General features: G+C 33.5%; 1 protein-coding gene across 8 annotated transcripts in view; it reads left to right on the top strand.

Annotated features, from left to right (window-relative positions):
• Positions 1 to 17,494, top strand: part of ADAMTS6 (ADAM metallopeptidase with thrombospondin type 1 motif 6) — a 263,530-nt gene that overhangs the window by 21,331 nt on the left and 224,705 nt on the right. For all 8 annotated transcript variants that reach the window (XR_012504565.1, XR_006722682.2, XM_074358973.1 and 5 more), the window contains exons 5-7: positions 5,409 to 5,620; positions 6,049 to 6,132; positions 6,645 to 6,790. Coding sequence is in view for 6 of the 8 variants with exons in the window: in XM_074358973.1 (XP_074215074.1) it covers positions 5,409 to 5,620; positions 6,049 to 6,132; positions 6,645 to 6,790 (442 nt within the window). In the remaining 2 variants the exon portion in view is untranslated. The remainder of the gene's footprint in view (positions 1 to 5,408; positions 5,621 to 6,048; positions 6,133 to 6,644; positions 6,791 to 17,494) is intronic.

Below are 17,494 nucleotides of genomic sequence, written 5' to 3'. Positions count from 1 at the left end.
TCTGTGTAAAATTTGATTTTCTTTTTTTTCCTTTGAAGGGGAAACTCTATTTTATCCAAGTAATAGTTACAACTTTTGTGCACAGGTGTCCCATAGTACTCTGTGCTGTTTAGTTCGCCTGATTTTTATGTTAGTGGTAGGAATCTAAACCCTTGAATAAGACTTGAAGAGTCTTAAGGTGGTATTCAAAGACATTATTGGTTAGGGTACTATAGAAATTCATAATAGGGACAGCAAAGCCAGACTTCGGTGGCCAAAGAAGGCTTCATGGAGATGACTTCTGAGCTGAGAGAGCAATGGGTAGAGTGTTCCATATGAAAGAAATAGCATTTTAAACATTTCCGAACCAAAAGAGAGAATGTCACATTCTAGTGCCTGACAGTTTATGTAACTGGATATTAGAATATGGATTGGAGAGATAAGGGTGAGATTCGTAGTGTTTGGGGGCTGTGGGGTGAAACTGGAGCGGTAAGAAGGGACTAAATCACAAAGGACTTGTAAACCATGTTGAGGAGTATATCTTTAGTGTACTGGAATCCCACTGGAAGGTTTTAAGCAGTAGAAATCACATGATCATATTTGGGTTTTAGAAAGAGAACTCTGGCAGCCATTTGGAGACTGAATTAGAGAAGAGGAAGACTAGATGTAGGGGGTTAGGTGGCTGTTTAGTCTAAAGATTAGAAGGCTTGGTGAAACAGAGGGTATATAGCATAGCACAGTAGAAAACATGGACTTTGGCAATGCTGTGGACAAATTACCCAACCCCTCTGAGTACTCCTGTCAGTACACGTTAGTTCCTCAGTCCAATTGTAGCTGTCATTATTATTGGGATGATTGTTTCTAGCATTTAAAAAACCACTATATTAAAATAAAAAGATTAGATTTATTCTATGTAGTTCTAGTAGCTGGAACTAGGAGCAGAATATTTCAGAGGCAGATTTCAGCTTAATACAAAGAGTTCACTAACAAGTAAATTTGCTAAAAATGGAATGGACTTTAACAGGTACATTTGTAAAAATGGAATGTGGATTAGTGAACTCTCTTGTTTCTTCTCCATATCCTTCATGGCCTCTTTTTCTTCTCTATCAAGTGTTCTTTGGAGTTCTTTCCTCAGCTGACTGTTCTTATTCTACATACTCTCTTCTTGGGTAACCTCTGAGGCTTTTAATCATGGGAGGTCCTTGTTTGGCAAGAATAATTGATTCTAGAAAAAGACCACTTAAAGTGAATCTACTTGAGACACTAAATAAAATTTCATAGTAAGTAATAAAAAAAAAAGGTTTGATTTGTCTTTGGCTTGAGTAATGAAACTAAACATTATGGAAATAGTTTATCTTGTATTTAGCAAAATTTAGGCTATAAGTACACTATATATAAATTCTTTGAAAACTAGGATTCAAATATTTAGTTGTTTATGTGATATGATTTCCCCATAATTTTTTCCATAACATAACATCCTTCATGTCATGATTGCAAAGATCACTTTTTGCAAAAGTATTTAAAGATTTCATCATATTCTGAAAGGTATCTCTTAACCATTTGATGTTCAAATTATCCTCTTTTTGAAGTGACTATCTTGTTATTAACTGGTATTATTAACTGGTAGTTCCCAGGCAGATTCTTATTTTTCAGTGGTTTAGGCATGAGTCAGGCAGTTCTCCAAATCATACTAGCCATTTCTGCTAACCCTAACACCAGTCCATTTGGTTCAGACCCTCATTATCTCTTGCCTAGAACACTGTAATGACTTTCTACCTAGTCCTCCTGTTTCCACGTTTGTCCTTTTGTCTTTTGTCAAGTCTGTCTCCTAATTCTGTCTTATATATCTTCACTGGCTTCCCATTAGTGGGAATGTAGTAATAGTTCTCTAAGTTCCATGGGAATGTCACTAGATGTTATTGGGGAAAAAAGCACTTTATGTTTTATATGTTTGGGAAATGTCTGATTAAAAGAACTACTTATCTTAATTGTGATACTGTTTCAACAGTGTAGTTCAAGTGATATGTGCATTTACAGGCATACATTGTCAGTTAACTTATTCTCAGGAACTCAAATTTATATCAGAATATAAGATATAAAAACTCTTTTGACAGTGGGTGTATTTTTCTCATATTCTGATATGAATGTTCCCATTTTGATTTTTCTTTAATGGAGGAACTGAGGATTGAACCCAGAACCTAGTGCATGCTAAGCATGTGCTCTACCTCTGAGCTATACTCCTACCGCCTGAATTTTCCCATTCTAATTAGATTTAAGCTACTGATAAAATTTTTTTATGAAAGCAATATCTGTTCTCTGTAGAAATTTTAGAAAATACAGGATAAAAAGAAAAAAGGAAATGAAAGTTGCTCTTATATCACCACCCAGAGATAACTGAGTGTTCTTGTATTCCATTCTTATAGGTATTATTATGTCTCTATATCTGCATTATCTACTTATGTATTTATTAAATAAGTATTCATTTAGCATATATATGCAAGACTATTCCAGGTGCTGGGATGCAGCAAAAAGTAAAGCAAGAAAAGTCCTTACTTCCAGAAGTCTTACATTGTAGTGAGGGGAGACCCTTACTAAATAAGCATTTAAACAAACACATGGCCAACTATCAAGAAGTAATAAGTGAATAATGAAAAATAAAGCAGATCAGTGAGATAATGTTGCATGGCCATATATATATTAAGAATATTTTGAGATTGAGATTGATCAAAAACTCAAAATAATATTTCCGTTGACAAAGAGCCATATATTTGGTTTTGGGGAAAAGTTCTTTTTTGTATGTGTTTGTGGAGGAATGTTTTCTTTAACATTCTATCCAGAATTAAACTGAGCAAAAGCACACGTAATGAGTATCATTTGAAGAACTACTAATCTCTAAAACAAGTCAGTTGTGTATTCTATTTTAAACTAAAAATATTAATTATATATCATTAAGCTTAATGTTAAGCAGTCAATTGACAAATATAAAATGTAGATATTTTATAATGATCAAATCATGCATTAAAGATGTTTAATTTAATCTTTAAATTGAAACTGAAGATACTCTCTCTTTAGATCTTATTCGTTCATTATGCATGTGTTTATATTATATATATTTATTAGACTACAACTTTTTGTGTATAGGGATTATACCTTTTCGTTTATGAATGTCCATCAAAGACCCTGTATTTTATATCTGATAGAGCAATAGCCAAAGCAAACTAACAATTGAAAACATAAAAAGTTGAAAATTATGAAAAGGGTGTTAATAACAGCAGCTACCTTATACTAAATGCTATCAGATGAGAAGCATTATTGCTAAGTGTTTATTTTGCCCAAATGTGTCTAATTCCTTTTACAATACTTTAAGTAAAAATAAGGAGAAATTGAATGATTCAGAGAAGTGAAAATGATCAAAATAATGGAAATTAAAACTTATATTTAGACATTTAAGCTGTCCAGTCAGAGGACGAGAAGACTAGGCATGATTTGAATACATGAGTAGTTTCATCATCACAGAAGACTGAGCAAGAGAAATTGAAGTAATGTTTATTCTGAAAAGATTTTGGTCGTCTCATAACAATATTACCACAAAAAAAGTGCATTAAGCAATGCACTTTTATTATCTCATGGTTTCTGTGGACCATGAGTCTGTACCTGGATGGGTTATTGATTTAGCCTCAGCCAGGACTGGGTTCTTATCCAGTCTTTATTGGGGAAGAATCCACTTCCTCATCCCCATAGCAGTTGGCATCATTCAGTTCTTTGTTGTGATAGGACTGAATGCTTTAGTTTTGGGCTGTTTGTCTTCCAGAGGCCACCTGTAGTTCCTAGCCAATTATGGTTCACCAGCTTGGTTGGTTGCTTCCTCTACATCAGCAAGGGAAAAACTCTAGTAAGAGAGATGCTACAATATTATGTAACATAGTTATGTAGTCATATACATGTGATCATGTACATTCCATCATCTTTGCTGTCTTCTGTTGTTAGAAGCAAGTCACAGGGCCTGCTCATACTCAAGAGGAGGAGATCAGGAGGCAGGAGGTTATGGGAGTCACCTTGAGAGTCTGTCTGCCACAGTGGACTTAGGGGAATACTGGCTGTCTTCGGGATATGCTGTTAAAATAACAAGCAGTATGTTTCTGCCTCTCTTGACCATTAGGAAAAAAGACACTCATTTAATTTATATGTGTTTCAAAAGTGTTTGATGCTTCTTATGGTCATTTCTGTCTTATTTCTTAAAATTTATAACTTCTGTCAAAGTAATTTTTAAAAGGGAGAGGCTATAGGAAAACAGAATAGTGCCACTTTCTGTCAAATCAATTCTATAAATTAGTCTAATTTTTCCCTCACTAAGTTTTTCAGTAAGAAGAGGTTAGAAAGATTTCCTGTTCATTATAAGGATATGAAAGTAGGGTATACAGAGGACCTGTACCTGTTCAAGTTTATTAAATGAAGATGAATATCAATGAGGCAAATGTTTACAAATACCACAGTACTAAAATGTTTCCTCTGTAGTAAAAGACCAAATGTCTAGAAATCAAAGGATAGATCTACAATCCACCTGAAAATGTGATTTAAACTTAGCCATGCTCATTCTTGGAGTCTGCTCTAAGGTGGTCAAAGTAGCCAGTGACTCTCTTTTGGCTTTATATAAAGGCATGAAGGAAAGATCAAGATCATAAGTTTTGATGGTGAAAGCATGATAGTAAACAAATTTTCATATGCCAATAAACAAACAAACAAACAAACTTAGTCATGCTTGAATTGTCTTTCAACCCTCATGCTAATGCCATTTACCTCTAAGTTTTGGAAAAGGAATACTTTGGGTACTTTGTCAGCATGAATAGTTGTAGATTGCAAAAATAAGTGAAAAAGATAATTCACAGCCTTTTAGAATTGAGATTTCTAGAGCAGTAGAATTGCCCTAATTAAGATAGTTTAATAAAAGCATCATACTTTGCAATAAATGTGCAAAAGCATTTTAAGAATAGATTTTTGCAACATTAATATATTTCATCAGAACTGTCTTAGGCTGTTTAGAAAGTTAATGCTCTAGTTGCTTTTTAAACAACTTTAAATGATTTTTTAAAATACCAATTCTAAATTTAAAAGTATTGTGATGTAATCACTTACTAGAATAATATGAAACGATTATTTGAAGATTCTTTTTTAAAGATAATTTATTAGATTTATTTTGTTTTGTTTTCATGAGCAGTTGGAAATTATTAATGTTTAACTTTTTAAGATAATATGATTATTTTGAGAAATTTGAATTTAGTTTTTTTATTACTGCATTTCCTCATCTCCTTCCCTCACTTTGAAAAATCTTAGTATATTAGAGAATTTATGAGAAGTATATCTACATGAAAGCTCTATAAAGAAGTTTAATTAGTGAAACTATCTGAACGAGTTAACTGTTTTTATTGTAGACCTCATAAGAAGTGGCAAACCTTGGTGGTTGAATGACACTTCTGCTTTTCCTTCTTCGCTACCGATTAATGGCACACATATCCGCAAGAGACAGAAGAGATCAGTAAGCATTGAGCGGTTTGTGGAGACATTAGTAGTGGCGGACAAAATGATGGTGGGCTACCATGGCCGCAAAGACATTGAACATTACATCCTGAGTGTGATGAATATTGTAAGTTTGATCCCTCTATGTAACTTTTTAACTTAATAGTTTATTGTGGTTTTTGACTATTAGTGTTTCAGTTCCATAGAACATAAATTTAAAAGTGACCTTATTGTTCATTTTCAGATATTACGACTTTCTTAATGGATTATAGATCTTATTTAAGAGGTTTCCTTTGACTTGAAATATCAGCTCACCCTCTTAATTACTATGTTGTAGTTCATCTTTATGAGAAAATATTTCTTGAGATAGACTTGTATAGCAAACCTTTTACTGAAGCATCTTGGAGGTAGAGTTCTAAGTGATATGGGATAAAATACCTTTTAGTATACACAGTGGTTAAATTGATGAAAAATTGTTTTACCACTCTAAAAAAATATCAATCACCCTATGATTTTTGTCTGACTTTGTGTCTTTTCTTATTTTCTGGAGGTCAGGTTGCCAAACTTTACCGTGATTCCAGCCTAGGAAACGTTGTGAATATTATAGTGGCCCGTTTAATTGTTCTCACAGAAGATCAGGTAAGAGTGAATTAGTTTATAAATCTAAAACTCTTAACAGACAGGCTATAGAATTATATATTACAAATAATATACTTTATTATTGCTTCTCTTACGAAGTTCTAGTTGAATATGATTTTCAGCTCTAAGCATTTAATATTTTAAGCAAATTTTAAATAGTTTACAAGAATATACCTTATGTCATGTTAAAGCTATATATGTATATCAGCTACCCGTTTCAATATAAAGATGAGCATTTGCATGACAGACCTTATAACAGTGGTTTTGGTTGGTTTTGTATGCTGATAATCACATATATTCATGTTATCATTAAAGCTGGAACTCGGAGGAATATCTGTTCAATAATACACTAAATTAACTCTAGGTCAGATATTACAGAGATAAAAATTGGCAAGAGATTATTCCTAGAAACCACTACTTCTAATTATAGTCCCACTTAAGCCTTCAAAAGTTTTAACAACTGACCTTAGTAATTTGTTTGGAACATTTCTGGTATGCATGTTGTATTGCAGCCAAACTTGGAGATAAACCACCATGCAGACAAGTCCCTCGATAGCTTCTGTAAATGGCAGAAATCCATTCTCTCCCACCACAGTGATGGAAACACCATTCCAGAAAATGGGATTGCCCACCACGATAATGCGGTTCTTATTACTAGGTATGGTTTGTTGCAAGTATTTTACCTTTGATTGTTGTGTTTGATATTGTAACTATATTTGGTTCTAGCTAAAGCCTCATTCAGGTAATGAGTATAGAGAAAGCAAAATGGTAATTTATTATTCACCATTAAGAAAGAATACCTTACACTATTATTGTATTTGCGTCAAGTGAACAAAATAATAGAAAAGATTTAGAATTGACCTAGAAATTTAATAAGTATCTTTTCTTCTACTAAGATCTATTCATAAGTTTTAATTGGAAGCACATGTATGTTTTATTAATTGAACAAAATACATATTAAAAGCAAGATTTTAAAGTCTGAGAAAAATAAATTTTAAAAATAAAAATGAGTCATCACTCTTAGTTATAAACTATATTATTCTCACCTCCAAATTGTTAAAAGTGAGAACATCTGTAGCTACAGAATTTACTTAGATGAAAGTTTATTTAATTAAAAATATTTTACTTAAGAGATGTAAGTATAAAAAAGCGGATTTATGTTAAACATCTTGTCTCTCAGGCAAAATTATTACTTGATGATTACCCGATGAATATTTATATTTCTTTCCAGTTTTACAAAATTGTATTCAGATTTATTTTTTTCCCTTACTCTCCAACAATTCTGTGAAGTAGATAGTGTTATTATTTTTTCCATATAGAAAATGAGGAAATCAATTCAAAATATTTAAGTGAAAGAACAGGGCTCAAGCCCTGGTGATCCTGTCTTCTTTGATTTTACTATGCTGTCTGTCTTAGTTTTTTTAATACTCTAATTATGGTTGATTAAAGGCATGCCTAAATCGTTTAAAAATCTTTGTCTTTTGACTTCTTAACAGTATTTAAAAATGAGAACAAAATTAATAATAATAAATTAACAGTAAGCAAAATGGAACATTATTCTATCTTGGCTAAGTGAAATGGCCTTTGTTATCTCAGGTATTTCTTTTATTTGCAAGGCAGTATTTAACATATGTTTCATCTCTGTTGAACCCAGTGGCTCCACACTAGACTCTATAGAGGGGGAGTATAAAGTATTTGGAATCAGAATCTTGAGATCCAGTAAGATCATGTAAATTTAGCTTTTTGAAGAATGTTCCTGTTAACTTAGAATGTTCCTGTTAAACATTCAGGGAAACATTGAGTTAAAGTTTCTGAGCTGACTATTTTTTTTTCACAATTATACTTGTTTTAATTGACTGCATCTACCTGGCATCATAAGCCAGAAAATTTTGTTTATGATATGCTTGCTGAATAAAACTAACATTGTAAGTTTCTATATTCAAATGTGTTGACACATCAGTTTGATAAATTCTGCAATTCCTCAGAGTCTTGTGGTCTGGAATGATTTCCAGATATATTTGAGGAGTTAAAAATATACTAGAATTTGCAAATATAGAAACTTTTGTGTTAAAATATATATGATATGATTAGTGTCAATGAAATTACTAAAGGAAAATATCTCTTATATATTGTTAACAGAATGGTCCCAGGTATTTACATTGGCTTCTGTGTTTATATTTATAAAACCCTACCTCTCCCTAAAAAGTAATGCCCCTGATGCTTCACATTTTTGTTATTGTATCTTCACTGGATTTTTAACTTTTGCATCAAATGACAGGAGTTGTACTAAGACTACACATTTGTAAATATTCGATTAGTGAAATACATCTGGGCAGTTAGCTATCCTTTCTTTGTATTCAGCTGACTGACTTGTTTCTCTGACTTGGTCCAGATATTTTTTTGATCCTCTGCAGAGCTCTTCTTTGCTTCTGTAAACTATTTTGAGTGCCTTTTTGATGTCTGAGATTTGAACATAAAATCTTCTTTTTAAACTTATCTCCTAGTGGTTAGATAACACTAGAAATGATCTCAGGATTTAAAGGACAGTACTACAGAGAGTTCTTACCTCAGATCATTTTAGATTGGTTATGTAATGGTGGTTAGAAACATGCCTCTTTGGGACAGCATAGAATGCCTTTTTGAATTGTTGTTAAAGTCTCAAAGTAACTCTTAACTTATTTAAAAGTCTACAGTTATCTTTGAAATATTAGGGCCAAAGAGGACTTAACTAAATGAGATGACTATCTGAGTATTATCTCTAATAATTAGGTTGTTTTTTTTTGTTTGTTTGTTTGTTTTTTTGTTTGAGGTTTTACCAGGGCTCGGCTCTCCTTTACATATTTTTGATTTGTGAAATTGAACATATGTTTAAATCATACTGCTACTTTTAGTAAAAGTAATTATGAGAATTCCATAAATGATTTTATATCAATGTTGAAAATTGTTTCATATAACTCACTTATTAACATGTTCAGAGTTGTGACTCCACCTTTTAGAGGTAAGATAATGATTTATGTTTGCTGGAAATGTCAGCTCACCAGGGAGAATGTATAATGTGTTTATTGAGAATTTCAGAGGAAAACTGATGGATATGTTTATCTCTACTAGGCCAAATTTTGTCCTAGGGATTTAAATGTTTTAAGCAGAAAACCATTTGGAACTGTAGTTACTTAGGTAATAATAGTTACTTTTGAAAAAAGGCATAAAAACTCAAAATATTATCTTCTCTTAGCAAATGATATTTTGTTTTATTTTACTGATTTAATTTTAAACAAACTATACTCTACAAAACTATCAGATCACCATGACTATAGACAGAAAGAAAATAAAGAAAATTAAGTCCCCCTTCGAAGAAAATGAAGACAGAAATGTGTCCTCAGGGGCAGCCTGTCAGGTTTTCAGGAAATGCCAACAATATTAAGCAAGAGGTGGAAATGAACTGGGACATAATACAGGTATGCATAGCCTCTTTCTGTCACTTCAGTTCATTTGATTCCTTTTTTGTTGACAAGGATGGCAGTGGCAGTGGCACTAGCTAGGGAAGGGCTGGGAGTTTTCTGTTCTCTTTTCACTTTTGCCAGTGGTTCCTTGAGGCTTTGGCACCTGATTCCTTTCCTGGGTATTCTCTCTGGTATTTTAGCTTATTGTCATCAGTTGTTCAGCTCAAAGCTGTGACCTCAGGCAGGGTAGGTCTTTGCCATGGTGTTCTAGTGAACATGCACTGTGTCAACAGATTGCACTAACAGATTGGGCCCTCATAAGTTTGTTGTTAAGTTTTTGCTTTGAACTTGGACTGAATTTCACCATGAAAGCAATGCAAGTATATCTATTTGTGTATCTATTTAACTCTTAGTGTAATTTTGTAATATACCACGAACAAGGCCTAGTAATTTCTTTTTCTTTTCTTTTTTTTTAAAGGGAGGTACTGGGGATTGAACCCAGGACCTCATGCATGCTAAGTATGCTCTCTACCATTGAGCTATACCCTCCCCACAAGGCCTAATAATTTGTTAAAGGAAAATTCAATCCCAATTCCAATCTGAGCTATCATAATTATATCTCTTACTGCAGGAGAAATTGTATTTCTCCCAGTTTTTTGGCCTGGCTTTGGGGATGGTGAACAAGACCCGAGGAGTGACTCTTAAATAGTGGTTCTCAGACTTTTGTCTGTTCCAACACACTCTGGGAACATTTTGCAGTCATAGCAGTGCCCCTTATTGTAGATGCCGTAACCTCCTTCCTTATTGTCTGTCCCATGGTGATTCTGAAGTGTACTCCTTCCTCTGCTGTGGATTACTGCTCTGGAGCCCAGGACTTCTGCTGGATCCTTATACTTCTTCTCAGTCTGGGATCATGTGTGTGTGTGTGTTACCTTTTCCTTCAGAGGAACTTCTTTTTACCCCTGCTGGGTTTTCTATTACCTATTAGTCCAACATTTCCAGTAATTTTTAATTATGATTTTTCTTCTCTGTGTTTCACTAAGTCATGGAATGTTGCCTCATAGCTTTCTTCTCATTCTTGTTCCTGAACTAAACAGTCCAAAGTTTCTTGGAGAAGCACAGTGTAATAAGGCTCCTTTCTATGCCTCTTTTTCTTTTTTCATTTAGACCTACAAGAAAATGTTTTAAATGGGTGGTTCAGGGACAGCCTGCATCAGGTTCACCCAGGCTATCTTAAAGTGCAGACTCCCTGGTTCTAGTCCAGACCTACAGGGATAGGTGGACATGTCCCACTTCCCTTCTCTACTTTATTTTTTTAAAAAAATTTCATTGAAGTATGCTTGATTTACAACATTGTGTTGATTTCGAGTGTACAGCAAAGTACAGTTATGTATATATGTATTTTCAGATTAGTTTCTATATAAGGTATTACAAGATATTGAATATAGTTCTCTGTAAAAAAATTAAATTTTTGTTGTTTTATCTGGTATCAAAACTATTGGATTAACACCAAAGAGCATTTAAAAACAATTAATATATGTGTATATTTTAATTTTTATATATATTTATGTTTATTTTAATATATAATATATAGTGAACATCTGTTATACATCAGCTAGTTTAACTAACCTTTTTTTGAAAAAACTGAGGTATAACTGACAAAATTGTGTGTTTAAAGTGTACAATGTGATGATTTAATGTGCATATACATTGTAAGCTGATTGATCTAATCAAGTTAAGTAACACATCCATCATCTCATAGTTATCTTGTTTTTTTTTTTTTCTTTTTTTTTTTTTGGTGAGAATGCTTCAGATCTATTCTCTTGACAAATTTCAAGTATACGCATAGCATTATGATTAGTCACCATGCTGTATATTAGATCCTCAGAATTTATTCGTTTTGTAACTAAGTTTGTGCCCTTTGACTAATATCTCCCCATTTAGCCTACCCTCCATCCCTAGGTAACTACCATTCTACCCTTGGTATCTATGAGTTCAACTTTTTTTGCTTTTTTTTTTTAAAATACCATATATAACTGAGATGTCTTTCTCTATCTGGCTTATTTCACATAGCTAAGTGCCCTCCAGGTTCATACATGTTGTCACAGATGACAAAATTTCCTTCTTTTTTATGACTGAATAATATTCCTGTGTGTGTGTGTGCGCGCGCGCGTGCACGCGTGTATGCGTATTTTGCCTTTTCTTTATCTCTTCATTCATTGATGGACACCTGAATTGTTTCCATATCTTGCCAGTTGTGAATAATGCTGCAATGCATTTAAGGGTATAGATAATTTCACTTCCTTTGGATATATACTGAGAAGTAGGATTGCTGGGCCATATGATAGTTCTATTTTAAATTTTTGAGGAACCTCTATACTTTTTTTCCATAATGGCTGTACCAATTTACATTCCTACCAACAATGTACAAGGGTTTCCTTTTCTCCATGTCCTCAACAAATTTGTCTTCTCTTATCTTTTTGATAATAGCTATCCTAATAGATCTGAGGTGATATCTCATTGTGGTTTTGATTTGCATTTCCCTGATGATTGGTAATGTTGAGCACCTTTTCATGTACCTGTTGGCCATTTATGTATCTCCTTTGGAAAAATGTCTATTTGAGTTCTTTGCCCATTTTTAAATTGGATTATTTGTTTTTTTATTCTTGGATTGTAGAGGTTTTGTTTTGTTTTGTTTTGTTTTGTTTTGGTGGGAGGAGGTAGTCAGGTTTATTTATTTATTTATTTTTTAAATTTTTGTTTTTTTAATGGCAGCTCTGGGAATTGAACCCAGGACCTTGTGCATGCTAGGCATGCATTGTACCACTGAGCTATATCCTCCCTGCTAAGTTCTTTATATATTTTAAGTATTAATCTTTTATCAAATGTATGGTTTACAAATATTTTCTCCCATTCCTTAGATTGCCTTTTCATTTTGTTGATTGTTTCCTGTACCGTGCAGAGCTTTTCAGTTTGATGTCCCACTTGTTTTTATTTTGTTGCCTGTGTGTTCTGGTGTCATATTAAAAAAAAAATCATTTCTAAGACCAATGTCAAGGGGCTTTTCCTATGCTTTGTTCTAGGAGTTTACAGTTTCAGGTCTTACATATAAGTTTTAAAATTCATTTTGAGTTTATTTTTGTGAGTGGTTTAAGATAGTGGTCTAATTTCATTTTTTTGTATATGGATATCCAGTTTTCCCAACACTATTCCAGAGACTCTCCTTTCTCCATTGTATGTTCTTGATGTCCTCATCAAAGATTAGTTGGGCATACATGCATGGGTTTATTTCTGAGTTCTTGATTCTGTTCCATTGGTTTCTCTGTGTCTATTTTTATGCCAGTACTGTGCTATTTTGATTACTTTAACTTTGTAATATAGTTTGACATCAAGATTTGTGATGACCCGAGCTTTGTTCTTCTTAAAATTGCTTTGTTTTTTCAAGATATTTTGTGATTCCAAATGAATTTTAAGACTTTTTTCTATTTCTGTGAAAAATACCATTGGAATTTTAGTAGGAATTATGTTGAATCTGTATATCACTTTGGGTGGTATGGATATTTTAACATTAATTCTTCCAATCCAAAAACAAGTGGTACTTTTCCATTTAGGTATTTTGTCTTCCATTCCTTTCATTAATGTTTTATAGTTCCAGTATAGACCTTTTACCTCCTTGGTTAAATTTATTCCTAAGTATTTTATTATTTTTGATGCTATTGTTAGTGGGATTAATTTCTGAATTCTTTTTTAGATAGTTTATTGTTAGTATATAGAGATGTGACTGATTTTTGCAGGTTTATTTTGTATATTACAATGTTAGTAAATTTGTTCATTAGTTCTAACAGGTTTTTGGAAGGGTCTTTAGTTTTTTTTGTGTATAAGATTATGTCATCTGCAAACAGACAGTTTTACTTCTTCCTTTCTAATTTGGATAAATTTAATTTTTTTTTTCCTTGCCTAATGACTCTGTGTAGGACTTCCAGTACTATGTTGAATAGAAGTGGAAAGAGTGGGCATTCTTATCTTGTTCCTGATCTTAGAAGAAAAGCTGTTAGATTTTCAGCATTGAATATATATATAATGTTAGCTGTGGGCTTGTCATATATTGCCTTTGTTTTGTTGAGATACATTCTATTTTTAATTTTGAGGGAGTTTTTATCATGAAAGTCTGTTGAGTTTTGTCAGGTACTTTTCCTGCAGCTATTGAGCTGATCCTATGATTTTTATTCTTAATTCTCTTCATGTGGTATATAATATTTTTTGATTCATGAATGTCAAACAATCCTTGCATCCTAGTGATGAATCCTACTTCATGGCGTATGATCCTTTCAAAACTCTGTTGCATTCAGTTTGGTAGTTTTTGTTGAAGATTTTTGCATCTATGTTCACCATGGATATTGGCCTATACTTTTGTTTCTTGTAGTATCCTTATTTGGCTTTGGTATCAGAGTAATGCTGACCTCTTAAAATGAGTTTGGAATTGTTCATTTCTCTTCAGTATTTGGGAAAAGTTTAAGAAGGATTGGTATTAATCATCTTTAAATGTTTTGTAGATGTCACCAGCGAAGCCATTTGGTTCTGGGCTTTTCTTTGTTGGGAGATTTAAAATTACTGATTCAATCTCCTTACTCATTACAGGTCTATTGATATTTTCTATTTCTTCATGATTCAGTTGATAGGTTCTATATTTTTAGTGATTTATCCATTTCTTCTAGATTATTCAATTTATTGGCATGTAATTGTTCGTGTAGTCTTTTATGATCCTTTGCATTTACATGATTCAGTTTTAATGTCTCCTCTTTCATTACTCATTTATTGGAGTCTTCCTCTCTTTTCTTCTTAGTCAGAGAGCTGGTGGCTGGAGTGCTAGTGCTTGCAGAGTGACAGCAGCTTTGGTGTTGGTGTGCTGGCTGTCCCACAGCAGTAATGATGTATGAGTTGCAGGTATAGGTGAAGTGGCCATGAAGATGAAGTCTGAAGCATGGGCACCTAGAGGGCAACAGTAGCAGTTGGGTCTTGGTGCTGGCTAGCTTGAAGTGATAGTGGCCCTGGTTCTTGAGATGTAGGCATGTGTGGAGTAGCCATAGATCTGGAGAATGGGTGTCACAGAGTGGCCCTACATCCAGAGGCTGGAGTTTGGGAACAAGTGTAACAGCTGTGGCTCTGGAGTCTGGGATGTGTTCAGGGTTTGGGAATGCTGGCAGTTCCATTTCTAAAGCAGCACAATAGCCGCTTCTTCTTGGAGTGGGCACAGCAGCATCTCCTTCCCCAGGGTGTGTGGCAGCAATAGCTTTTGGTTACTTTGGTGGTGGAAGCTGCCCGTCTTCTCTGGAGCAGGCTGCTGGGCCCTGTGCCAACCAGCACTACAGTATCCTCCACTGTGAAAGCTGTGGGGAGTCCGTGGCAGTTGTGAGGACTGTTGAGGCTTGTTCTCACCCTTCCTCTTTGTTCCTGGTTGTCTCCAGACATCTCTAAGCCAGTCTCCGCAGTGATCCTTTCTGTGCAGTTATTCTCCATTTTTTGCTGCTCTATGTTGCTCTAGGTTCCTTATTGGACCCTTGAGCCCTCCCAGAGCTATTTTCCTTTGTGGATTGCTATCTAAATTGTTGTTTTCTGTTGGGTAATGAAGGTTGGTATCTCCTACTTCACCAGGTTGCTGATGTCACTTCCCTACCTTTATCAAATCTTAACATTATGCCATACCAAAGAGCAGTTTCATGTCACTTTCTAAAGTGATATACTTTAGAAACAATGGTTACTTCTTGTAGTATACTACCTACCTGACATTTTCGTTCTGAATACCTGAGTTAGTGCTATAATGTATAAATTTGTGGAAATATGGTGATATGAAATAAGTCAACATTAATGGTGGTATATTGAAACTGATCTTTCATTTTTATGATTTGTTTTTAGTTAAAATATCAGTAGTTGTAACTTACATTGATTGCTTCTATAGGCTAGCTCTGTTACAGTTATCTGACAAATATTAGTACTCATCTAAATCAGCTTGACTCGACATCTATTAACTCTTTAAAATAATGGAATATGACACTATATAATTAAGTCAAAAAATGATTAATATTTTGTACTTGATACTTTAGAAACAGAATTTAAGAAGATAAAATAGGACTGTATGTATACACTTAAAATGTTACACTTGCTACAAAAGTTTTAGATTACCCTTGTTAAACTTTATACTGAGAAATTAATGAATTGTATTAGTTAATAGTTACTTAGGGACATAAGTCTAAAATTTTTCAGATTATGTTGAAATTGTTTATATTTTCACATGAAATCAGGAAACATCCACCACAAATTTAAAGTCTAAGCCAATTTCTAAATTTATTTTGTTGCAAAAACATTCAAGAAATCCTTTTATGTCTGAAAATAAGTAGGAATTCAGTCACAGAGTGTACATGCATCAGTGTTGAGCAATTAACATGAATAGACTAATGTGTGCATTTCCTTCCTGGCTTTCCATCCTATCAAACATTGGAATCATATTTTCCATCTGTAAGATATTATTATTTAACATATATGTTTTGAATAAGAATTATAACCTAAGTTCTTCCTTTTGGTTACAGCTTTATTGAGATAGAATTCGTAGACCATACAATGTACCCATTTAAAATGTAAAATTAAATGGTTTTTAGTATATTCAAAGGGTTGTGCAGCCACATATAATTTTAGAACATTTCCATCATTCCCAAAAGAAATTATCCCCCATTTCTTTCATCCTCCCCACCCCAGCCCCAGCCTTAGGGGTAAGGCTAATCTGCTTTTGTCTCTATAGCTTTGCTTATTGTGTATGGACTTTTCATATGAATGCAGTCATACAACATGCAGTCTTTTGTTACTGGCTTCTTTTACTTTGCATAGTGCTTTCAAGGTTCATCCATGTTGTGGCACATACCAGGGCTTCTTTCCTCTTATTAGCCTAAATTCTTGAAAATTCAAGGAATAGATCTTTTAAGAGTGTCTCTGTTAATAGGCTATTGTTCAGTAATTATACTTTCTTTTCAGTTTTTCATTCATAAAATGTATAGGACCTATAAATACAACTCAAAATACCGATGCAAAAATGCACACAAAGTCACATAATTTAGTCTTTAATTAAAATGAGCATATTTATCCTCTTAAGGGATCATGACTATTTGCTTTGATGCTGCTGGATTTTAAAGGGATTAGAATTTCCAAAGTCAAACAGTGTTTTCAGGTGGGAGATTAAAAATAGCTATAAAAATGGTTTCTTGCTAAAACTTGGCCTGTAGTATGTAGATTTAAACAAGTTTTTAAAAAATATTTTGAAGAATATATCAGAATTATATGTTGACTTCATGATTATATATTAAAACACAGGAAAGTAAAATTAAATATGGTACATTTATTTGGTATGCATTTACAGATTTTTCTTAATCCTTAAGGAAATGCCAGTTAAATTTTTTTATGAAGTATTAGTAAGCTTTTAAGAATATGCTCAGTTCACAGGCAGCAGAGGAACTTTGAATTCAGATTTTGGGTGAATTGATTTTGGTATTTGGACATTTTGTAACATTTATTATTCTCTTACCACTCTGACTCTACCATTCTTACTTATCTCCACTGCCTATACCTTTCTCCTTCCTTTTTCAGTTTTTTTTCCCACTTCATCCCTTGTTTGTTGGTTCCTTACTCAAATATGTTTATCTAGATTCAATTTCCATTCCAATCTAGGATTGTGACACACTTGAGTGACCTTAACTTCTTGTGCAATCTGGGTCACTTTAAGAGTGAAAGAGGGTACCATTGACAGTTAAACCTAGACAAAAGGCACAAACTAGGACCAGGCAAAACAGGATTATAGTAATCCCAGGCATTGCCTATGTTTACTTGTTAAATTTTAATTAAAAATAGGAATAAGAAGATACCTTTCCCTCAGTGCC

The sequence above is a fragment of the Camelus bactrianus genome, chromosome 3, assembly GCF_048773025.1.
Source record: "Camelus bactrianus isolate YW-2024 breed Bactrian camel chromosome 3, ASM4877302v1, whole genome shotgun sequence".
Classification (NCBI taxonomy): Eukaryota; Metazoa; Chordata; class Mammalia; order Artiodactyla; family Camelidae; genus Camelus; species Camelus bactrianus.
The sequence above is the reverse complement of the archived record's forward strand: the minus strand, read 5'-3'. Positions and strand labels throughout refer to the sequence as shown.